Below are 25,818 nucleotides of genomic sequence, written 5' to 3' on the forward strand. Positions count from 1 at the left end.
ATTTTGTCTTTGAGGTGTTAATTTTAAGACCAATTGTTTTTGACACTTTATAGAGCGTGTGCAGCATTTTTCTAGCTTTATTAACTCTATCAGATATTAAAACGATGTCATCGGCAAATCTTAGGTGGTTCAGATCTTCCCTATTTATATTAATTCCCATGTTAACCTCTCGTTCCATTTGCTTGAACATATATTCAAGAACAGCTGTAAACAATTTAGGGGATATAGTATCACCCTGTCAAATTAGAACAAACTCATGTATTTTAAAGCATAAAATGGTACTGTCCCGAATTAATTTATTTAGAGTATGACATACAAGCAGAATTCATAATTAAAACAATACAAAACGTTAAATGGAGTATCACAAACGAACATCTTATTTATCAATATAATCTAAAACATTTTCGGTCGAATTCAGGAACTCATCAAAAACTCCAGGAGGCCGCCTTCTGCGGCATTCTTCAAGAATGTGACGGACAGTCTGTCGTTGCGCACCACAGTCACACTAAGGTGAAGTGCTTTTCTCCATCGATGTAAGCTGTCAGCACATCTACCGCTTACTTACTTACTCCGTAGCGTTGACAACATATACCGCTTATATATTGTTTGTTCTTATTCTATGCAGCGTTGTCCATGTATTGCGGGGCAGTTTCTGATCAATACAGGCCATTTGGTGTACTTCCTGTGCTGAGTCCCTCTTCCATTGTCTTCTCCAGGCGTTTGGCTGATAATAAAATAGAAATGTACTTTTATAATATAAAACGTTTGTATTAGCATAACGTAAGGAGTACAAGTTATAACATTAAAGTAACAAAAATAAATCAAAGCGCGTGTTTCCGCCTCTACTTCTAATGACGGCTTCATATCGACGAGACATACTCAAAATGAGTTTTGCTGTCTGGTCTTGATCAATATAATTCCAAATCTCAAGAGCTACTGTTTCTACCAATTGTAAGCTTCTAGGAGGAATGGAGAAAGGGAGCAGAATGTCTATGTTCACTCTAGAACTCGCTGGGTTCCTCCTTTGGGTATTGGGTATGTATATTACCATAAACAAATAATAAGCGAGTAGACTATATAAATCTCTATTTAAAACACGTAAAATCAATCAAATAAAATACACACATTGAATTATAATAAAACATAAATATCTACAAATTTAAATATTATGTGATACGAAAACCAATATGTTATTTATAGTTGAAATGAGTTTACTAAAGGTATACAAGCAACAATAACAAAGAGATTATGACGAGCCAAATCTATACAATAGAGAATCCATTACAGGTACAAAAACCAGCACCCAACGGCGATTATATGTAGGGAGGGTCATGTACCTCGAGCCACCCCACTAAATATATTGCTATTTCATGAGAATGGGCTGGCATCAATGTAAACCGTCGTCTGTGCATTAAATACGAATTACATTCAGTTGACTATTCAGATCGACGGCTACACGTGTTTTTTCATGAAATTTTGATTTTGAGAGTTCAAAGTAAGTAACTTGTTTAATAATAATTCTTGTTTTATGTAGGATAAACAATAGTATAGAAACTATTTATTGCATGGAATACTATACTTATACCTAATATATCTGATACACTTTTTGTTGATTTTATCCACTATTTTGGGGTTATGCGATTTTGTTTACTCTTTTATGCATGGTCATGTACCTTGAGCCAGGTTGGGGACCGTACCTTGAGCCCTGGCCCAAGGTACATGATACCTCTAACTTATTTTTCTAGTTGTATTTTTTAATTGAAAGAAATTGGATTTTTGTTCATATTTGTGTGTAGCAGTTGAAAATATAAAAAATAACCGGCAAATAGGTACAACAATTATTTTTTTAATTTACAGATGCCTAGAAGTAAAAATAAAGTGAAAAAAATAGGACCTAGTAAAGAGTTACACTACCTGTAGATGCAGTTAAAAATGGAATGAGTCAGCGGAAAGCCAACGTCGATTTTGATGTTTCGATGGCAACCCTTCAACGACTATTAAAAGTCGATGAAAACGAACTTCAAGATTATAAGTCTTATAAAAATTGTGCGGTAAAAGCAGTCTTTACTCCGACAGAGGAAGCAAGTCTCGTAAAATATCTCATTGTTTCATCAAAAATGCATTATGGTCTTCACAGAAATCAGCTTAGATCTTTAGCGTATGCTTTTGCCAAATCAAATAACAAAAATATTCCTGAATCTTGGAGGACAAATAAAAAAGCTGGAAAGCAGTGGTGAAAAGATATTAGAAACTTAGTCTTATGAAACCCGAGGCAACTAGTCTTTCTAGAGCTACGAGCTTCAAAGACATAATGTTGAAATTTTTTTTACAAATTTGAAGGTTATGATGAAATACAAATTTACTGCAGCAGAAATTATCTTTGCAGGTGCAAAGATAATTGCACCTAAGGGCCAAAAACAAGTAGGCGCTGCTACATCTGGCGAAAGGGGCTCAAACGTAACAATGATAGACTGCATTAACACTTTGGGAAATAGTGTACCGCCCATGTTTATATTTTGTAGGCTCCACTTCAAACCGTACAGATGAAAGTGGTGATGAGTGGTGCGAAAGCAGATTCAATCGGATCAGCTCATATAACTGGATGGTCAAATTCTGAAAAATTTGTGGTTGCAACATTTTATTGATAAGGAAAGACCAACGGCTGACAACAAAAAGCTATTAATAGTTAGCTAATTAATAACCATACGAGTCACAAACTCCAACCTTCGGACCGCACCGTTTTTGGGCCTTACAAACAATCCTATAATACTGCTTGTGATGAATTGCTTTTAAACTACCCAAGGCAAACCATAACTATATATAAAGTCGCTGAATTGGCAAGAAAAGCATATTCACTGGCATTTACGCCAAAAAAGATCCTATCTGGATTTAAGGTGTCGGGAATTTGGCCCCTAAATGAACACATTTTTGGAGATAATGATTATCTTTCCTCATCAGTAACCGATCGAGGGGATCCTAGTGTTGCAGTTGCAGAGTTGTCTCCTGTAAGAGACCTTAACATATCAGCGGAACAGTCAATTCCTTCCGCAAGTAAAGACGCTTCAATATTTACATCCGCTGAAGAAATACGACTTTCTACGACTTATAATGGAAGGGAAAGTGGAAGGAAGAAGAGGTCCAGGAAGAAGAAAATGCTCCTGGTTGAAGAATGTAAGAGACTGGGCAGGCTTGGACACACATTCGATACTAAGAACAGCTCAAGATAGAGAGCAATTTGCTGTAGTTATAGCCAACCTTCAGTAATGGACAAGGCAGCTTAAGAAGAAGAAATACGAACATACCCAAAATCACAAAAACGTGCCTTAAAAGTCAATAATCGTAAGAAAACTAAAAGCCGAATTTTGACCGACACTCCGGAGAGGGGCGAAATTTAACGAATTTTTAATCAAAGACGACGAAAAGAAGAGCTACAGAAAAGCAAAAAAAAAACTATTTGGAACGTGTTGAGTGTTAAAAAGAAAGCTGAAGCTGAAGTAGAAACGTCTGATGAAATTATGTGTTAGTGAAAATAGCCTGGAAGAAAACAGCGCATTTTTATGTAGGTAGTGGAGATATAACATACAGAAGTGAGGAGTTTCATGTAAAATATTTAAAAAGGTTCTATTCCACGAACAAATTCTTAAAAGAAAGGGACGAGATATTTTCTATTGATAGAGAATGCATTATTTTGGCTTCACCCTAGCCAATCCACCAAGGCTCTTCAGAAAGACAAAAGAATATGTTAACTTTTGGAATTGATTTTTCGTCCTACAAGGTTGAAAAATAAACCCTTATTGATGTTCCTCTATGATTTTTCTGTCTATGGCCCAAGGTACATTACACCCTGGCTTAAGGTACAACGAATGTTGTACCTTGGGCCACTTTCAGTTTTTTTTAAATCTAAATGTGGAGATTTTATTTATTAAAAATTGACAAAAAATGCGTTTTATATTGATAAAATACATCCTATTGTTGACGCCGAGATATAAAAATTTTGATCATTAGCATATTTTTGCATTTCACAATTATTAGAAAAAAACTGGCTTCACGGTACGAGTCCCTCCCCTACATGCGTTCCCAGAAAGGTGTGAAAAATGCCTTAATTAATATTCGAAGATCCGGCAACTGAATAATTAAGTAGCATTACGTTAAATTGATGCAAGTTAAAATATTAACCATATATAATGACACAATTAATTAGTTGTAAAATGAATTAATATTGTTGATGAGGCACACAACATATGCAATTGTCAACGAAAAAAAAATGAATTTATATTTATATATATATATATATATATATATATATATATATATATATATATATATATATATATATATATCCATATATTTCCAAATCCCTTTTATTAAGCGGTATGTTGATGACTCATTATTAGCCTTACCCCCAGACAAGATACAGGCCACCTTGTCTTTGTTCAATGAGTTTGATCCTCACTTACAGTTCACTGTTGAACTTGAAGACCCCGTCACAAATAGTATTCCCTTCTTAGACATGCGTGTCATTAGAATGGGAGACAACATCTTAACCACAAGTTGGTATAGGAAACCAATGGCCTCTAATAGGTTTCTCAACTACCATTCTTGTCATCCTTTCAAATATAAATTAAACCTAATTAAAGCTTTAAGCTGTAGGCTAAATAGACTAATACATCCAGTTAATCGAAGGGGATCCCTTCAATTACTTAGAAATATTCTGATTGAGAATTCCTATCCATTCTCCCTCATTAATAAATACCTTTATTTACAAAGCTATGGTTCCTCTTTAAATGACATACCCAATGGTGACCAACTTAGAATATCAAATAATTTCATTAATAACACTGTTCTGCCTAATACTGTACTTGGGACTCCACCACCTTTTACTCATACTACCTTATTTTTCTCAAGTTACTGAAAAACTTATTAAACTGTACAAACAGAATAACGTACCTACCTGTTAAAATTGCAGTTAAGAATGGTAAGACTGTCAGAAATTTGTTTTCTAAAACAAAAACACCCTTGTCCCTTCTGGACCAAGTAAATGTCATCTATCATATACCTCGTGCTGAGTGTGACTCGTGCTACATCGGTCAGACAGGGAAATCACTGAGAGGGCGTCTTACGACACACCGCAGTGATATCAACTTATCTAAGCATACTTGTGCTCTTGCCCAGCATGCTATTAACACTAAACACAAAGTGGACTTTAATGAAGTTAAGATTCTTGATAATGAACGCAATCTCGTTAAAAGGCAGTTTTTGGAAATGTGTTCAATACTTAAACACCCTAACGCTCTTAATAAGAGAACAGACATTAGTATCTTGAGTCAAATTTATCATGCATTAATATTGCAGAATTAGGCTTATTATGTTGTTTACTTTAAAATTGTCCCCTAAGGTGTATGTTTTATCATATATTCATATTAAAGAATTTCAAATAAAAATAAAATAATATTTTCTTACTTTATTTTACTTTATTATTTTGTCAATGTTACATTTGCATATGAGAAATAATTGTTTCTGATCAAATAGTTAATAAAATTTGATAAATAAAATGATTCATAGAATCTTTATTAGTCTCAGTTCCAAATGTTATGAACCTTGGACTGTTGGAAGTTGAATCAATCTTCACCTGTGGCTGGCTATCCAGCCACAACGTTTATTATATGATATTTTGGATTGACCTCACTTGTTTGTTCATTGTCTCTCTTAACCAATCACTGGGGGGAAAAAGGTGATCATAACCACCTTTTTCTTTCATTTTTTGGTTTTTACTGACAGGTTTGTCACCCAAATTTATCATATTCTTTAAATTTACCGCTCTATTGCACTAGAGGTTGGTAATTCGCCTTGCTGTTCTGTCATATTTTGACCCCAACGCCACTGTCTTTTCTCGTTGTTTGGCGTGGGTTCTACTTGTTGCTTCCATTTAACCGGCAGCAGCTAAGAAGCTAAGAGTGGTAACCTCATTATATTTTTAAATATTACTATATTTCAATCTTAATCAATTTAATGTTACCTAAAGCTAAAATTAAATTTAACTAATAATATACTGTTGGAAGTGCATCTTATGATCGTTAGTTCTGTGCAAATTAATTTGCTGTGCTAACAGCTGTGTACATATTTAATATCATTGACTGCTACATGTCTTTTTGAGGTAACACACTTATAATAACTTTTCTTTTCATATTGTTCTTTTTAGATGAACTGATGATGCTTTCTGATTAAAAAGCGAAACGTCTTCAATGAATAGATGAAGTAGCCACCTTCTTTGTCTTTTTTCTCTCCACCTTTTGACCGAAAAACCCACCACATTTCGAGTGATTCTTATTATATATATACACGTAGTACTAAATGCAATTCAAAGCCGATGAATTCAATAACTTATCAATACAATCATTAATACAGAAGTGAACTAATACCATAATTTTCAATATAAGCAATTCAATTATGAAACATATCAAAATCGATATTACATACATTCATTAGGAGACAAATATATAACGTTCAACGCGGCACTATATTAAATAGTTCAGCATAACTGTACCATTTCGCAACAAATGTAACTAGCAATTATACAAGTAACCTATACTTATTATGAAACAGCAAACAATGTAATTGGTGTATATAGAATATGTATTTTATCACGAGGGATAACGTTGGAGGCAGCAGGTTACCATCATGTACCTAAGACACGACTGTCTTTTCTGAAGGTCAGGTGCAAAAATATGTCGGGATAGAGAGCGCTACTCCAGTACTCCAACATACGCCTGTGTGGTTTCAACTACTCTGGTTGAAAATGGTATGGAATTTTGTATACCGTACATATATTTGTACGGTTTTTCTCCAGTGTGTACTTTAATGTGATTTGATTAATAATATTTCCATGAAAATTGTTTAAAACAAATTTCCCTTTTTAAAGCTTTTCGTCAGTGTGTATCCTTAAATGCTGTTTCAAATTTTGAACTTCACTAAATTGTTTAGAACAAATTTCGCACTTGTAAGGCTTTTCGTCAGTGTGTATCCTTAAATGCTGTTTCAAATTTTGAACTTGACTAAATTGTTTAGAACAAATTTCACACTTGTAAGGCTTTTCTCCAGTGTGTATCCTCAAATGTATTTTCAAACTACTTTTTAAAGTAAACCCCTTAAAACAAATTTCACACTTGTAAGGTTTTTCTCTAGTGTGCATCCTCAAATAATGTCTTTTCAAACTTCCTACTGCCGTAAACTGAATAAAACAAATTTCACACTTGTAAGGCTTTTCTTCAGTGTGTAGCCTCAAATGTTTTTTCAAACTAATTGCTTGGGTAAATTGATTAAAACAAATGTCACACTTATAAGGCTTTTCTCCAGTGTGTATCCTCAAATGTTTTTTCAAATTACTTGCTTCAGCAAATCCCTTAGAACAAATTTCACACTTGTAAGGCTTTTCTCCAGTGTGTACACTCAAATGATTTTTTAAACTACCTGCTACAGTAAACTCCTTAAAACAAATTTCACACTTAGGTTTTTCTCCGGTGTGCACTTTCATGTGTTTTTTAAAAGTACACTTCAAAGAAAATCGATTAAAACAAATTTCACATTGATAAGGTTTTTCTCCAGAGTGTATTTTTAAATGTCGTTTTAAACTAGTCTTTCGCGAAAATTGTTTAAAACAAAGTTCACATTTGTGAAGTTCTTGTCCGGTCTGAAATTTCATATGTTTATATAATTTATTTTTTGGTTGTTGTTTTTTGTTACCGGAATATTCAGGTGATGTTATAATTTCCATTTTGTTCTTATTGCGGGAAGAGCCTAAAATAAAAACCAAAATATAAAAATTTATTTATGTAAAAACGGAAGGTTAAATGTAACAAAAGTACCACTGGTATTATGTGGTATGATAGAAATCGAATATGGTAATAATTAAAAGATTAAACAGCCGTAGGACCCGACAAATTCCAACAGAATTTCTAAAATTAATTAATGCAAGGCATCTTTAGATATTAGCTAATTTCTTTAATTCCGTATATTGTCCCGTTTCTGCGTACAACCTCGTATGTACACTTTTTTCATTTTTGACGTTGAGTTGACAACATTGTAAACGATAATCTACTGCCTAAGAATATCTCGTTACCTTTTATTATTAACTATAAACGTTTTAAAATCTATCATGTCCTCGTAACTACACTGCTAGCATTAAGTTTCTGCTTAACTCGAAACTACTGATAATGTGATAATAAGTGTTCTGCCTTTATTCTACCAACCTTTCATTTACGATATTTACGGGTTAGTCACGTAACAAAGTGTTAGAAAACTGATAAATCAATTAAACATTAAATGAAAATGTAAGTACTTAATTTATATTTATAATTAACATTTTAGTTTCCTGTACTTAATTCCTGTTCTACTTTTTCTTGTTTTCAATAGATTATCAAAGAAGATAGACGCATATTATACTGACACAGGTTATAAACTTTGTAAAATGTAACTGTTATTTGTTTTAGATTTAATTCCCACAATGTTATCTAGAGGCAAGAAGTTGATTAATATGGTAAAGAAAGTAGAATGGACAATAAAAGCAGTACCTAAGTACTTTTGGTAATATTGCTAGGGTAACAAATCTGAAAGGGTCAAAAATGAATTAGTGCGAAAGATTAATTCATGTTACAATCAATTTTCTCTAAAAGCGGTGTTGCCAGATACAAATAAAAAATGATAAAACAAAAACTTTTACTTTTAAAAGCTGTTATATCCAGAAGTTGCATCAATCTACCAAAATATTGACAATATATTTTCAAATGTGTAAGGTCACTTGTAAGGAAACCCATCGAACATATCAAACTCGTTTAACAAAAATTGAGGTACAGAAAAATAAATGTCTACGCGAGTTGGGTTTATGTTAGATGGGACTAAAAGACACTGGTTTAAGAAAAAATCTTAACTTCTGACGGAAAGCTACAGAAATCTTTCGAAATATAAAAAGGTTCTATATAAGGACCATCTTCCACCAGTTTATACTAAAAAGCAACCTGTATTGTTCCCAATAAAAATCAAGACGGAATTTCTTAATGATAACCATGGTCCCATGTTTAATGCAGATATTCAAAAGATATGGCCTAATTATTATTGTTTATTGGTGGTTAAAAAAAAAGAAATAGCACTGCGTCCGCAGTATACCAACAGAATTCTGGACAAGAGTATAAATATGTTACCAGATGAAGCCACAATCTACACAACCGAAATGCTGATAATAAAGTTTGCTCTTTCTCACCTTCAACGAAGAAAATAAAGGACTGGTATTATTTAGACAGTAAAAGTGCTGTAGAAAGAATAGGTTTAATAAATAAATCCAAGCCATTAACCCATCTTGATATAGAGATTTTAAAATTGTACTACGAGGTTTCAAAGCTTGGAGAAGAATCGGTAAGATAGTTTCGAAACAAATTCAGATTTCTGCTTTAATCTGGAGCCTTCTAAAAATTGCAAGGCATGGCCAGACGTTGATAAAGATGTTAATAGAGACATGGGGAATCTAAAATTTGCATTCCACGACATGTCTATTCAACTAAGCAGAAATCCTTAACGAATTTGTTTCTTGTACGCATACAGAGTAGATCCGAAAAAAATGAAAAAGACAGAAAAGATTTGATTTCACGTTCAAAGCGTCTATGTATCTATTGATACGTATTTCGACTTAATAAGTCTCATCAGAATAGTTATTCATAGCCGTTCTTAACGTGAAAAATTTTCTTCTCTGTCTTATTAGGAAGCAACAATAAAATGGCTTCGTTATGGACGCAATAGCGACATCTGATAGAAAAACCGGTATATAAGAACGGCTATGAATAACTATTCTGATGATACTTATTAAGTCGAAATACGTATCAATAGATACATAGACGCTTTGAACGTGAAATCAAATCTTTTCTGTCTTTTTCATTTTTTTTCGGATCTACTCTGTATGCGTACAAGAAACAAATTCGTTAAGGATTTCTGCTTAGTTGAATAGACATGTCGTGGAATGCAAATTTTAGATTCCCCATGTCTCTATTAACATCTTTATCAACGTCTGGCCATGCCTTGCAATTTTTAGAAGGCTCCAGATTAAAGCAGAAATCTGAATTTGTTTCGAAACTATCTTACCGATTCTTCTCCAAGCTTTGAAACCTCGTAGTACAATTTTAAAATCTCTATATCAAGATGGGTTAATGGCTTGGATTTATTTATTAAACCTATTCTTTCTACAGCACTTTTACTGTCTAAATAATACCAGTCCTTTATTTTCTTCGTTGAAGGTGAGAAAGAGCAAACTTTATTATCAGCATTTCGGTTGTGTAGATTGTGGCTTCATCTGGTAACATATTTATACTCTTGTCCAGAATTCTGTTGGTATACTGCGGACGCAGTGCTATTTCCTTTTTTTTAACCACCAATAAACAATAATAATTAGGTCATATCTTTTGAATATCTGCATTAAACATGGGACCATGGTTATCATTAAGAAATTCCGTCTTGGTTTTTATTGGGAACAATACAGGTTGCTTTTTAGTATAAACTGGTGGAAGATGGCCCTTATATAGAACCTTTTTATATTAATTAATATGGCATTTTTATTAATATTTATTAAAAAAATTACCCTTATGGTTTTTTATTTATTTTCAACAGTAAAAAAAATTTCACCAAACCCTGAATATGCATTCACTTATGTCAACATACGTTGATTTTTTCATAATTACGTTAAATCCAAGGGTGGCTACGGAAAAATGACACCAAAAACAATAATATTGTCAGTTATTGTCAAATGTATTTTGTAGTAAGGAAAAGACAGTTAAGATTTTATTTCACGTATAGGGAGCTTGCGCATCCGTTTATACGTATTTCAGCCCAATAGGCATCATCAGAACGGCTTTCGCAAGCGCTCTTTCTCAGAGCCTATACGTGAAATAAAATCTTAACTGTCTTTTCCTTGTTATTTCGATATACTCTGTACGAGTACTAGAAACCAATTCGCTAAGAATTTTGCTTAGTTGAAAAGATATGTTGTGGAATGCAAGTTTTAGATTCCCCATGTCTCTCTTAACACCTTTATCAACGTCTGTTTTTGCCTTGCAATTCTTAGAAGGCACAGATTAAAGCGGAATTCTTGAATTTGGTTTCGAAAATTAGTCTAGTATTTTGTAGTGTTGTAAAGCTTTTTGCCGTTTGTGGATTGTACAATGGGTCGAGGTAAAGTTATTGATGACAAAAATTTGTTCAATCATTATTAGATTTTTTCATTCTGGAAAATCTAATTCGAAAATCGCGAATATGTTGCAATTGTCACGGTATAGTGTAAGAAACATAGTCAGAAGATACAAAACTACAGGTTCGGTCGTCACAAAACCTAGAAATGTACGAAAAGGTAAAATCACTGAAGCAGATCGAGGGGCATTACGACGCATTATAGTGAAAAATCGACGAGCCAGTTATATTGAGTTAAGCGTTTTATAGGGTGACGTTATTGGAAGACAACGTCACCGACAGGCCCACAAATTAGGATTTGATACTTACAAAGTACATTTTATAGATGAAAAAATAAGTACGAATTGTTTTTAATAAATTTCATTTTATTTTAGGCTAAGAAAAAGCCACTTTTAACATTACAATAAAAGAAAAATAGACTAAGATGGTCAAGAGAGCATAAAGATTGGACTCAGTCGCAGTGGGATTCAATACAATGGAGCGATGAGTCCAGATTTGAAGTGTGTGTTGAAAACAGTATAAGTCGCGTCATTCGCAGGAAAAATGAAGCTTTCCATTCCGACTATCTGAAGAGAAAAGTCAAATTTCCTGCATCTGTCATGATCTCGGGCAACATGAGGTTTACCAGCCTTCAGACCAACAAGAAAGTAACGACGAGAATTCTTCAGAACTTCAGAAGATGAGCAGTCTGGCAATGACAATAATCAAGTTGTTGGAACCACAGTAAATCCTCACGGAACTGCAACAAACCCTATATCGACCGATGATAATTGGGGGCCATGCGGACAAGTCTCAAATAATTTTTAGTTTACTTTACAAAGTGGCTGTCAACTCAATCCAAATGACTTTTGCAACCCTTACAAAATCTATCGCCAGTTTATCGACGACAACGTGCTTGAACTAATAGTGAGAGAAACAAACAGATATGCCAATCAGTACATTAGAAGTCACGAAATTTCTCGCAGGTCAGAAGTACGTAGATGGACTGACACGAATGTAAGAGAAATTCGCATTTTTTTGGTATTCTCTTAGTTATGGGAATATGTCATCTTCCTAAAATGCGCCTCTATTGATCCCGAAATCCAATGTACAAAAATGACTTTATTTCCAACAAATTCATTCATTTCGCTGGCAAAGAACAAAATATGGGAAAACCAGATAGATTAGCAAAGGTGAGAAAAGTGTTAGATCATATAAAGAGAAGGCTTTCATACCAGGAAAAACAGTCGTTATTGACGAAACCATCGTACCATGGAGGGGTCGATTGGTTTTTCGCCTGTACCTACCGGCCAAGTCCCACAAATATGGTATCAAAGTCTACAAGATTTGCACACCTGACGCGTACAACTTTAGTATCTACTGTGGTACAAACGAAGACTTAAGTGACCATGGACATACTTTTGATCTCACAGTCAACTTGATGGAAGATTTACTGAATAATGGTTGAGTGTTATACACTCACAATTTTTATACCAGCGTAAAATTAGCAGAACACCTTCTACAAAATAATAATTTGTGTGGGTCTTTGCAATCCAATAGGAAAGGGAATCCGAAAGATGTTTGCAATAAAAAACTGAGTAGAGGTTAAGTTTTTGCAATGGAAAACGCTAAGGGTGTGCGTAATTACAAATGGTTAGATAAAAGACCGGTTATAATGCTCAGAACTTTACCTGAACATATGGATGAATTGATCACTATGGAAAGGACGAACAGAAAGGGTGAAGATATTACAAAACCACAATGTATAATAGATTACAACAGCGCCAAAAAAGGTGTAGATATAACCGACCAAATGTCTGCATTGCATACTACACTTCCCGAGAAAAACGGTTAAGTGGTATAAGAAGACTGTGTTTGAAATCATTTTAGGAACCACTGTTGTCAATTCGTGGGTAATTTATCAACATGTAAAAAATATTGATATTTTACAATTTAGAGAACTATAATACAAGCACTGCTTAGTGAGGAAGATAATTTAGAAGAAATAGAAGATGAACAGGACGTACCGGTACCAAGAAGAAGCGTAAAATCGGCCCATAAAATAAAAAAACTTGAGGGTTGCGCTAAAGAAAATAGAAAACGGTGTATCTACTGTTACGAAAAATTAAAATCAGAAAGAGGAACAAAAGAAGCAAGAGCAAAAACTAAGAGAGTGATGACCTACTGCGGTGATTGTGACCTTAAACCGCCAATGTGTTTAGCATATTTTAACGAAAAACATTTATAAATCCTTACTTTTTGTATTACATTAGACTTAAATTTGATATTACTATTAACGATTTTCACTTTTTTTTACTTTTAATAAGTTCTATTAATTTTAATTTTTTGTTGTTTTAGAAACGCGAATAAGTTGCAGTAGGTTTATTTTTTGTTGTTCTAAGTTTGTATATATTAGGTTTTAGTTGTTTTTTATGTTATGTATCAAAAAATAAAATAAAATTGCAAATATTGCTAAACTCAAATGTTTTTCCTTAGTTGTTGTTGTTCCTTAAAATGATGCGATAAAAAATACAAAAATGATCCGATCTAGAAACAAATGTACCACGTGTCATGTACCATATTTACATACAGCCGTAACTTGTTTTCTACGGTTTCTATACAGCCGTAGCGTTTTCAAATACGATTAAATGTAAAATGCACTGTGTACCACATGTGGTACACGACGGCATGAACGTGTTAATTTATTAGCTTTATTTGATTTTATGGAATTTTATTTAATCACTTTATTGTGAGACCTTATTGCTTTTGATCAAATCGCAAACGTCAAGTCATTTACGAAAACCAAGTTTTTCAAAGACAAAAGCGCCTTGAATTATTCCAATTATATTCTCTAATATAACTAGAATCCAAAAAGATTTCATCGGTGAAGAAGATTGTTCTGTTTTCGGTTCAGTATCTTTTAATTCTAAAAAAAGAGAAAGATAGAAAGGAATGGATATCAGATGAAACAGGGAATCTTATCGAGGAAAGAAAACAACGAAAAAAAGATATCCTGCAAGCAAGAACTGTAGAAAGAAGAGCACACCGACAACAGGAATATCAAACAATAAATAAATCAGTTAAAAGAAAAGCAAAAAGAGACAAAAGAAGGTGGGCCGAAGAACTGGCAAAACAAGCAGAAACAGCTGCACAACACAACAGAACTAGGGAGCTTTACCAAATTACTAGACGACTAACACAAAAAGGGTCCAACTGTTCGAACATTGTAAGATCCAAAACAGGCGAATTACTTACTACAACAGATGACCAAGTAGAGAGATGGAAAGAACATTTTCAGGAGATGCTAGGTATTCCCAGAGATAACGCAGACGAAATTGTCGAAAACCCGCAGAATATAGACTTGCATATTTCTTGCGAGGCCCCTTCCAAAACGGAGATAATAGCAGCTATCAAATCTCTGAGAAACAACAAGTCACCGGGAATCGATAACATTGCTGCTGAAATACTTAAAGCTGATCCGCATCTAACTGCTGAACTTTTGCTCCCCATAATCCGAGAGGTGTGGGAAACAAACCACATTCCAGCGGGCTGGAAAAAAGGTAACATTATCAAGCTTCCAAAAAAAGGCAACCTCACACTGTGCAAAAATTGGAGAGGAATAACCTTGCTTACTGTCATAAATAAAATTTTCGCGACCATCATACTGAAAAGAATAATAAACAAGGTTGAGTTTCGAGCTAATCAAGCAGGCTTTAGATCAGAATCCTCCTGCATAGACCACATTAATACTGTGAGGGTAATAATGGAACAATCGGTTGAATGGAACACACCCCTATACATGGTTTTTGTTGATTTTGAACGTGCCTTTGATAGCTTGTCTCACGCTGCTGTATGGAAAATTTTAGAGCTAAGAAACATCCCGCAAAAAATAATTTCTATTATAGTCACTATATACTGATGCGAAATGCAGCGTGACACACAATGGGATCAACAGTGACGAATTCAACGTACTTACTGGAGTTAGACAGAGATGCGTGCTTTCTCCGTTTCTTTTTAACATAGCTATAGACTATGTTCTCTCCAAACTAGACTCCGACACAAGAGGGATACAATGGACGTTAACCACACGCCTAAGCGATCTAGAATACGCGGACGATATCTGTCTATTAGGTCAAAGGTTCCAAGATCTGGCTTACCAATTGGAAACACTTTCCACTGAAGCCAATAAAATAGATTTGAAAATCAATATTAGTAAAACCAAGTCCATGAGAATAAATGCAAGGAACAACACGCTATTTACTATCGACAATATGCAGATTGAAAATGTGGAAAACTTTACGTATCTTGGAAGTGTCATAACAGAAAACGGAGGTACAGAAGACGATATTTGTATGAGGATACGAAAAGCCCAACAAGCTTTCAGCACGCTCAACCCTGTTTGGTGATCTGGCGAGTATACTACAAGGACAAAGATTCGAATATTCCGATCAAATGTCATGTCTGTTCTACTCTACGGATGTGAAACCTGGAAAGTGACAAACACCCTCACAGACAAACTGCAGGTCTTTGTTAACAAATGTCTACGAAGAATTGTTCGTATATTCTGGCCTAACGCCATCAGAAACTACGATCTGCTACACCTGACCGAACAAAAGAGGGTACAAAATGAAATTAAGTCCAGAAAGTGGGGTTGGATCGGTCACACACTCCGAAAAAATAGTTGCAGTATCGCAAAGACTGCCCTAGAGTGGAATCCCCAAGGGAAAAGAAAAAGAGGTCGCCCAGTACAAACTTAAGGAAGATCCATCATGGACGAGATAAGAGGCCAAGGAAAGTCTTGGAATGAGGTGAAGGCCTTAGCGCAAAATAGAACCCGATGGCGCGTTTTCACTGAAGCTCTATGCTCCACTTAGGAGTTCAAGAACCTTATATATATCTTTTAATTCTACGTAAATAAACAAGTCAAAAATCTAAATTACGAATTTCTTTTCTTAACGTTTTAATGCTTCCCTGATAAACATATTTTTTAGTAAATTTTTTATGTAAACGATCAACTATTGGCGCTATGAGAAAATTAAAGTTTGTGTGACCAGTAAATTCTCATCAAATGCATCCATTTTAATTTTTGATGTTCTCGTTTGTTTTAGCGGGGAAGAAAACATTTTTTTCTCTAGCATCAACTTGACGACCTTTACCAGTAATTCTTTTTATAGTTGATAGACTTGCACCTTAAAATTAGATTGTTTCAAACACGTTTTTACACAATTGTCCATTTTCTGCTTCATTTTTTTGTAAATTTTAAGACGTTATAAATTACTATGCATCAGCGTTGGATGATTTATCAAATTTTCCATATTTATATCACAACGATACAACACAAGTAACCGGCAAGCTCTCCCCATTTTTATGAATTTTGCCACTGCGCACCCAGAACTCGCGTCTCTTCACTACTTTGAGCTAGCTATAAGGTTGCAAAGGAAAAAAAAATGTTATGTAAAAATAAATATATTTTGTCAAAAGAATATTCACAAAAAAATTAATTTTTATGGAAATAACTGAAGCAGTTCTTCATCTTATTAAAACATAAATTTATACAGCATTTTTTGAATTTTATGAAAGTAAAACCTATACAATCACGAAATTTACACCTCAGTCACTTGTGCATCCAAGTTAGAAAGTAAGAAGAGTGATCTGGCATTACCTATTTTGGTGGTATAGAATTTTGAATACAGTACATTTGTATGGTTTTTCTTCCGTGTATACTTTCATGTGATTTCCCAACTTATATTTCCATGATAATTGTTTAAAACAAATTTCTCATTTTTAAGACTTTTCTCCAGTGTGTAGCCTCAAATGTTTTTTCAAACTAATTGCTTGGGTAAATTGATTAAAACAAATGTCACACTTATAAGGCTTTTCTCCAGTGTGTATCCTCAAATGTTTTTTCAAATTACTTGCATCAGCAAATCCCTTAGAACAAATTTCACACTTGTAAGGCTTTTCTCCAGTGTGTTTCCTCAAATGCGTTTTTAAAATATCATCTCGACTAAATTGCTTAGAACAAATTTCACACTCGTAAGGCTTTTCTCCAGTGTGTATCCTCAAATGTTTTTTCAAACTAGTTGCGTCTGTAAACCCCTTAAAACAAATTTCACACTTGTAAGGCTTTTCCCCAGTGTGTTTCCTCAAATGTTTTTTCAAATTACTTGTGTTAGTAAACCCCTTAAAACAAATTTGACACTTATAAGGTTTTTCTCCAGTATGTATCCTCATATGTAATTTCAAATGGCATGCAGTAAACAACTTAAAACAAATTTCACACTTGTAAGGCTTTTCTCCAGTGTGTATCTTCGAATGTTTTTTCAAACTACGTGCTTCAGTAAACCGATTAAAACAAATGTCACACCTGTAAGGTTTTTCTCCGGTGTGCACTTCCAAATGATTTTCCAAATTATGTTTCGAAGAAAAATACTGGAGACAAATTTCACATTGAAGAGGTTTCTCTCCAGAATGTTTTTTCAAATCCTTTTTCAAATTACTCTTCCGAGAAAATGGTTTAAAACAAAGTTCACACTTGTAAAGTCTTTCTTCGGTCTGAAGTTTCATATGTTTATTTAAATTAATTTTGTAAGAAAAACGTTTAGAACAAATTGAATTCTTTAATGTTTTTTCTACTGGACGTAAACTTTGTTTTTTATTACACGAATATTCAGGTGACGTTATAATTTTCGTTTTACTCTTATTCTGGGAAAAGCCTAAAATAAAAACCAAGCTATAAAAATTTATTGATATAAAAACGTCAGGGTAAAAGTAACAAAAAGTAGTAAGAATGTGGCGTTGACAGCAAAAGGTAATATAACTCATTAAGGAAAATAATCCAGTAACTGGTATTGTGTGGTATGATAAAAATCTAATATGCTAAAAATTAAAAGATTAGAAAGCAGCAGGATCCAACAAATTCTCACAAAACTTCTAAAATTAACTAATATACTCAATCTTTAGATATTAGCTAACTTGTTTAATACCCTATATACCACAGGAACCTCAAATCAATAACTAAAATCAGTCTTTATTATACTATTCATGAAAGTATTCCTAAGAATAATTCATCATCAGAATATCTAGAAAAACCAGACACTGACATTATGAAATTATATTACTGAGAAACGTATGTTCAGTGCGTTTTTGTTAGGCCAAATAGTTCTTCAAAAAATTATTTGTCGAGCTAACCAGATAATAAATTCGAACAGAAGAAATTTTGCCGATTACTTAGAAAATGTTTCATTAAATTCGTAAGATGTGTTCAGTTCGTTTGATTATTTGCGTACGTAAATAAAATTTTGTTCTTAAAGGTGGGTACACATATGCGAGCCGAACGGTATACGTACAGTACGCGTACAGATCCTTGAAAAATATTCTACATCGTACTGATCGCATACTTATCTCGATCCATGGAAAGCGACAAACCAACAACGAACACACATGTGCGAAATGATTCATTTTATTTATAATTTGGGTACTGATTTATGTTCCTGTTTTTGCTTGTTTAACAAAAATAAAATTATGTACAGTAATCATCGACGTATAAATAAAGATTTTATCTTTATTTATACGTCCATGACAATAATCAGTTTACTGTTTTCTCACGTCTCTCTAGGAAGGAACACGTCATTCACACAATGTCGATTTGATGACACAATAAAAATGTTCGCTGCGTCTAGTAAGCGCCGTCCAAACTGAAAGCCGAGCTTCCTTTGAAGTCGTGAAATAAACCGCAACAATTTGGTTCGCGACGAGTCACGATGAAACAGTACGCAAGCGGTTTTTTCTGCCGTACACATTAACGAATATAGCGTTCACAAACGGTTCGCGAACAGTTCTGCTCGCAAATGTGTACCCGCCTTAACCTTTCAGTTCTAACGCATGGTCTCACAGACGGAGCTAACCTATTCATACCGATAATTAACGATCTGCTCCGATATTCGGGCTAATTCATTCAATAGCTTCATATTTTAGCTAACCGTTGTTATTATTAAAATATTGTTGAATGTAGATACATAGTTTGTTCGTTACACAAGATTTCGGTTGTTAGCTTTTGCTGCTGTACTAAAGGTAAGGATTGTAACTTTTAACGTTGTATATTTAGTGAATAAAATATTATTTTTTTACTTTTTAGAAATAGAAATGAACTACGAGGAGGAACAAAAATATTTGCAGATACTTCTAGAGGAAGTTGATAGTAATGATGAATTGGAATGCAACGATTCTGTGGATAGTTCTGAAGAAGATGAAGTTGAAATACAAAATCTCGATACAGATAGTGAACAGGATATATCAGAAGCAGAAAATGATGTTTTTTATTAGGCAGAAGCAGAAAATATTTGCCGGCGAATTCCTATTTTTTTTTTGGTAAGGATAAAAAAACTAAATGTCGAAAGCATCTTGGTAATAAGCGAGTGCGTACAAGAGCAGACAATTTAATGAGGCATTTACCAGGTGTAAATGGGGATTCTAGGGAGTAATTAATGTTCGAACGGATCAGAAAAACTGCCTCTACTTAAAGTCGGCAAATCCGCATTGTTTTAAGAAGGTCAAGTCAAAACTAGTGGAGTATGTGATCTTTTCGAGAAATGGCTGATGGAATTAGACAAAAAGCTCATAAAAGAAACGTTATTTTGTTTATTGTAAACAGTAAGGCACACAAAACTATCCCACTGATGGAAAATGTAAAAGTTATATTTTTTCCTGCCAGCATGACTTCAGTTCTCCAGCCTATGGACCAGGGCATCATAAAAAATCTTAAACATTTTTACAGACTTTTTTGGTTGAAAACATATTGACGGAAGATTGTGAATCCCTTAAAATAAAGTTATGACATTCTTCAAGCCTCTCGAATGTGTAAGAAAGCTTGGGACAAAGTACGAGGCATGTTTTTTAAGTAAGTACCGTTTTGCGATTCCGCCGCCGCAGCGCTACGGTCGGCGTTCCGCGCATAAGCTCTGTTACCTACATCTCTTGTCTACGCACTGACGCCATTACAGTCTGATTCTTCATTGTATACTTGTTTACTCCAGTGTTTAAGATGCCTCCAACAATCGTGAGTCACGCTGATTGTGAAGTACGGGCTGTTATACGATTTCTTAGTGCTAAAGGCGTAAAATCGATCGATATTCATCGTGAGATCGTTGAAGTTTACGGACAAAACATTATGAGTGATGGAATGGTAAGGAAATGGGTGAGAGCATTTAAAGATGGCCGCACAAATGTGCATGATGAAGAACGGAGTGGGCGTCCTTCGGTCGTTAATGAAAATTTGGTGCAGAAAGTGGATGAAAAGGTGAGAGAAAGCAGACGCTTTATAATTTCATCATTGTCCGACTGCTTTCCTCAGTATTCTCGTAGTGTTTTGTATCGCATTGTTACCGAGAACTTGAATTACCGGAAATTGTGTTCACGTTGGGTTCCAAAAATGTTGACGGATTTGCACAAAACCCAACGTTTAGGCAGTGCATTGACTTTCCTTGAGCGGTACCACAGTGAAGGTGAAGATTTTTTAGACCAAATTGTTACTGGTGACAAAACGTGGGTGGCCTACGTCACACCAGAATCGAAACAACAATCCATGGAATGGTGACATTCATATATATATTTAGGGATTCTACAGTATTCACTGCCTTCCCTCGCTCAACCGTTTCCATCTCTCTCTGTTGTTCCATTCTCCATCGTTTAGTCCTCTCTTACTCATGGCGTCGCCTACTTCGTTCCTCCAGGATTTTCGGGGTCGTCCTCTTTTCCTCCTTCCTATGGGGCTCCATTCGGTTATTTTCTTTATCCATCTGCTGTCGCTAGTTCTTCTTACATGTCCATACCACTTTAGTCTTTTTTATTCTATATATGTTAGTATGTCTGTTTCTATTGATGTTCTTTGCTTTATTTCGTCATTACTTCTCCTATCCATTCTTGTTACTCTGCAGCATCTTCGCAGGCATTCCATCTCTGTTGCTACTATCTTACTGCTGGTTTTTTTGTTTATGATCCAATTTTCAGCCCCATATGTCATAATACTTCGCACTAATGTTTTATAAATCTGCGTTTTTGTCTTCATATTTAGGTGTCTATCCCACCATACTGAGTTAAGTTGTCTGATTGCTGTTCTTGTTTGTCCTAATCTTTGTGTAATTTCTTCCTCTGTTGTTGCCTTTTTCGTGATTATAAACCCCAGGTATTTGAATTTATCCTTTCCTTTGATTGTTACGTTGTCATCAATCTGTAGATCTTCTATGTCTTCTTCACTTGTAGATAGGTACTCTGTTTTCGCGAGGTTAATATCTAGGCCAGACTTGGTATATTCTTCTTGTAGTTTCTTCATCATGTAGCTGAGGTCGTCTTGGTCTTGTGCAATCACTACTTGATCGTCTGCAAAACTTAATGTATATAGGTATTCGTTCCGTACCGGTACTCCCATGCCTTCGCATTTTCTTTTCCATGTAGTCAAGGTTGACTTCCTTGACTACATGGTGACATTCATCATCACCCAAAAGAGTGAAGTTTAAGCAAACAATTTCTGCCCGGAAAATCATGTGCACAGTTTTTTGGGACAGAAAAGGAGTATTGCTAGTGGAGTTTCTGACTCGTAATGAGACAATCAATGCAGCGTCTTATTGTGAGACATTGAAAAATCTGCGTCGTGCAATCCAGAACAAAAGACGTGGCAAGTTGAGTAAGGGTATCGTTTTGCTGCATGACAATGCCCGTCCACATGTGGCTAATCAGACCAAAGATCTCATCAAATCATTTAAATGGGAAACTCTAGATCATCCTCCATACAGCCCTGATCTGGCGCCCAGCGACTACCATTTGTTCCAGCACTTGAAGAAACACCTGGGCGGTCAGCGTCTTCAAGACGATAACGCAGTCAAAACATTTGTGATGCAGTGGTTAACAAGTCAGGCGGCAGAATTTTATCAGGAGGGTATTCAAAAACTGATGCCACGTTATGACAAGTGCCTTAATATTCACGGAAATTATGTAGAAAAGTAGATAAGGTACAGGCTTTCATGTAAAAATAAAATTATTGCCATATCTTTGCACGTCTTTTTTTAATTCCAAAACGGTACTTACTTAAAAAACACGCCTCGTAATACTCGAAACGATTAAACACTTTCAAAAAAGCTGTTTTCGTAAAAAAGGAGGAAAAAGCAGAAAACGCTAATGACACTTTAACAGAAGAGCTGCTTTCAGTTAATGGCTGGGAGGACGTCATTTCGACGACATGAAGGTGTTGCTTTATGCGGTGAGATAACCGATGCGGAGATAATCGCTGAAGTGCTTAAGAATAATGATGAAAAGTTATCCAGTTGCGGGGGAAATATATGTTCCGAGTGCTGCCGAAACAACAAACCATATTACACAACTTAGACGGTACTTTGAAAATAAACATGACGTAAGTGACTCTATTTTTGGTTCACTGAATATCTTAGAATCTTTTGTCATTACCGGGAAGTTAAATTCTAAAAAGCTAAATTTCTTTGGAAAAAACTAAAGTCTGTTTTCTATAACTTTTTGAGACAAACTGTTTTAATGAAATTACCAATGAGAACACCTGCAAATGATAAAAATCGACAATAATTAACCATTTTTATAGCCTGCAAATGTTTTAACTGGTATTCTTGGCCGATTTTTGTTGGCCCATTTTTTTCGGTTAACAAAATTCGGGCAAAAATAGGAACGAAAACATCTGCAAGCGATAAAAATGGTCAACCATTGTTGATTTTTATCGTTTGCAGATATTTTTGTAGGTATCTTTGTTTTTTGTAAATACCTATATTTTTAATTCGAATTTTTGGATAATTTGCATTTTTTGAACAGTCTCCTGAGATTCGAATTATCCAAGTTTCACTGTATGAAACTTCACAATTTAAAAGTTTACTCTACTTATTAATTTTTCTCACCTGAATTATTTTCATTTGCTTCATTCTTCAAACATCCAAGATCAGTGGATGTGCGTAGCTGATCTTCTGTATCTAATTCATTTTCGTTAATAAACTCTTCCTTCGGTTCAACTTTAACATCCATAGCTAAGAAATGAACAAATTAAATCATAGTTGTTTAGTACTACGAGGCGTGTTTTTTAAGTAAGTACCGTTTTGGAATTAAAAAAAGACGTGCAAAGATATGGCAATAATTTTATTTTTACATGAAATCTTGTACCTTATCTACTTTTCTACATAATTTCCGTGAATATTAAGGCACTTGTCATAATGTGGCACCAGTTTTTGAATACCCTCCTGATAAAATTCTGCCGCCTGACTTGTTAACCACTGCATCACAAATGTTTTGACTGCGTTATCGTCTTGAAGACGCTGACCGCCCAGGTGTTTCTTCAAGTGCTGGAACAAATGGTAGTCGCTGGGCGCCAGATCAGGGCTGTATGGAGGATGATCTAGAGTTTCCCATTTAAATGATTTGATGAGATCTTTGGTCTGATTAGCCACATGTGGACGGGCATTGTCATGCAGCAAAACGATACCCTTACTCAACTTGCCACGTCTTTTGTTCTGGATTGCACGACGCAGATTTTTCAATGTCTCACAATAAGACGCTGCATTGATTGTCTCATTACGAGTCAGAAACTCCACTAGCAATACTCCTTTTCTGTCCCAAAAAACTGTGCACATGATTTTCCGGGCAGAAATTGTTTGCTTAAACTTCACTCTTTTGGGTGATGATGAATGTCGCCATTCCATGGATTGTTGTTTCGATTCTGGTGTGACGTAGGCCACCCACGTTTCGTCACCAGTAACAATTTGGTCTAAAAAATCTTCACCTTCACTGTGGTACCGCTCAAGGAAAGTCAATGCACTGCCTAAACGTTGGGTTTTGTGCAAATCCGTCAACATTTTTGGAACCCAACGTGAACACAATTTCCGGTAATTCAAGTTCTCGGTAACAATGCGATACAAAACACTACGAGAATACTGAGGAAAGCAGTCGGACAATGATGAAATTGTAAAGCGTCTGTTTTCTCTCACCTTTTCGTCCACTTTCTGCACCAAATTTTCATTAACGACCGAAGGACGCCCACTCCGTTCTTCATCATGCACATTTGTGCGGCCATCTTTAAATGCTCTCACCCAATTCCTTACCATTCCATCACTCATAATGTTTTGTCCGTAAACTTCAACGATCTCACGATGAATATCGATCGGTTTTACGCCTTTAGCACTAAGAAATCGTATAACAGCCCGTACTTCACAATCAGCGTGACTCACGATTGTTGGAGGCATCTTAAACACTGGAGTAAACAAGTATACAATGAAGAATCAGACTGTAATGGCGTCAGTGCGTAGACAAGAGATGTAGGTAACCAGCGCTCATGCGCGGAACGCCGACCGTAGCGCTGCGGCGGCGGAATCGCAAAACGGTACTTACTTAAAAAACATGCCTCGTAATTTTTAATGTGTGTAGTACCTGAGTTATCTATCCCTGATTCACTCTTCGAATATCCAAGATCCATTGATACATCTGGTTGACCAACTGTATATCTTTGGTTAGATTCAACATACTCTTCTTTAAATTCCATAGCTAACAAATAAACTAAATAAAAATATTGAAAAAATAAAACAAAAATATTTTTATTAAAACAATAGCAATAAAATATGGGTCGTCAATACCACACGATGTTTATATGAAATTTGAAGAGGGTAATACCTATACTTTAATGGTATATGCTGATGATATCATGATTATTGGAAGAACCCGAAATGAAGCAGTTGAAGTTTTCACACCTATTAAAAACGCCGCAGAAAACATCGGACTTCTGATTAACTCCCAGAAAACTAAATATATGCCGGCTATATCAAAAATGCAACTTAGAGGTGCAACACGAAACTATAGAAACGGTGGAAGAGTTCTGCTACTTGAGTGCAAAAACAACACATCCAAAGAAAGAAGAAAAATAATATGCATGGCTAACCGCTGTTATTTTGGCATAGGTCCTCAACTAAGAGCGAAAAATATGTCAAGACCAACAAAGTGCAAATTTTATAAAACAATAATACCCACCCACGGATAGTAAACATGGGCAATGACGACCCGAGACGAAGAGTTGCTACGAATCTTTGAAAAAAAAAGTATTAAGGACCATACGGTGTAGGTAAAAGTTTATGGTCGGTATAGTAGAATTTAACAGGATATCTAACACATCTTCTTCTTCTTAGTCGTTAACCTGATGCAGGTATCGTGATATCATGAAGCTATTAGCTAAATTTCCCAATGTTCCTCCACGTTTTTCGATCTTCTGCCATTCTAGCACATTCTGACAATGGAGCGCCAATGGTAGCAACAATATGGTCCGTGTATCGTGTGGGAGATCTACCTCTATTTCTTTTGCCTTCTACTTTTCCCTGGATGGTAAGTTTTTCAAGACCATTTCTTCGAAGCACATGTCCAAAATAGCTTATTAGCTTATCTAACACATATATAAAATCATATTTGCAGCGAATAGACAACGATAACACTCATATTTCCCCTTGGTTTCCCCTCCACATTTCTCATGCACGCCCATTAGTGAACGCCAGACGATTATTTCCCATCCAGCTTATACGTAAGAAACAGCGGCAGGGTTGCCTTATTACATACAGTCCTCTCCCTCTA

At 35.0% G+C, this 25,818-nt stretch overlaps 1 protein-coding gene across 4 annotated transcripts in view; it reads right to left on the bottom strand.

Annotated features, from left to right (window-relative positions):
- The window catches only part of LOC140446204 (uncharacterized), a 34,675-nt gene continuing 8,857 nt past the window's right edge, over window positions 1-25,818 (bottom strand). For 2 of the 4 annotated variants that reach the window (XM_072538745.1, XM_072538761.1), the window contains 3 exons: window positions 24,634-24,747; window positions 23,115-23,240; window positions 16,730-17,918 (listed from right to left, as the gene is read on the bottom strand). In XM_072538745.1, the coding sequence (XP_072394846.1) occupies window positions 16,987-17,918; window positions 23,115-23,240; window positions 24,634-24,747 (1,172 nt within the window). In that variant the 3' untranslated portion in view covers window positions 16,730-16,986. Of the gene's footprint in view, window positions 725-5,028; window positions 7,795-16,729; window positions 17,919-23,114; window positions 23,241-24,633; window positions 24,748-25,818 lie in introns of those variants that run through there. The other 2 variants (XM_072538766.1, XM_072538752.1) reach the window with 2 other exon arrangements.

The sequence above is a fragment of the Diabrotica undecimpunctata genome, chromosome 1 (assembly GCF_040954645.1).
Source record: "Diabrotica undecimpunctata isolate CICGRU chromosome 1, icDiaUnde3, whole genome shotgun sequence".
Classification (NCBI taxonomy): Eukaryota; Metazoa; Arthropoda; class Insecta; order Coleoptera; family Chrysomelidae; genus Diabrotica; species Diabrotica undecimpunctata.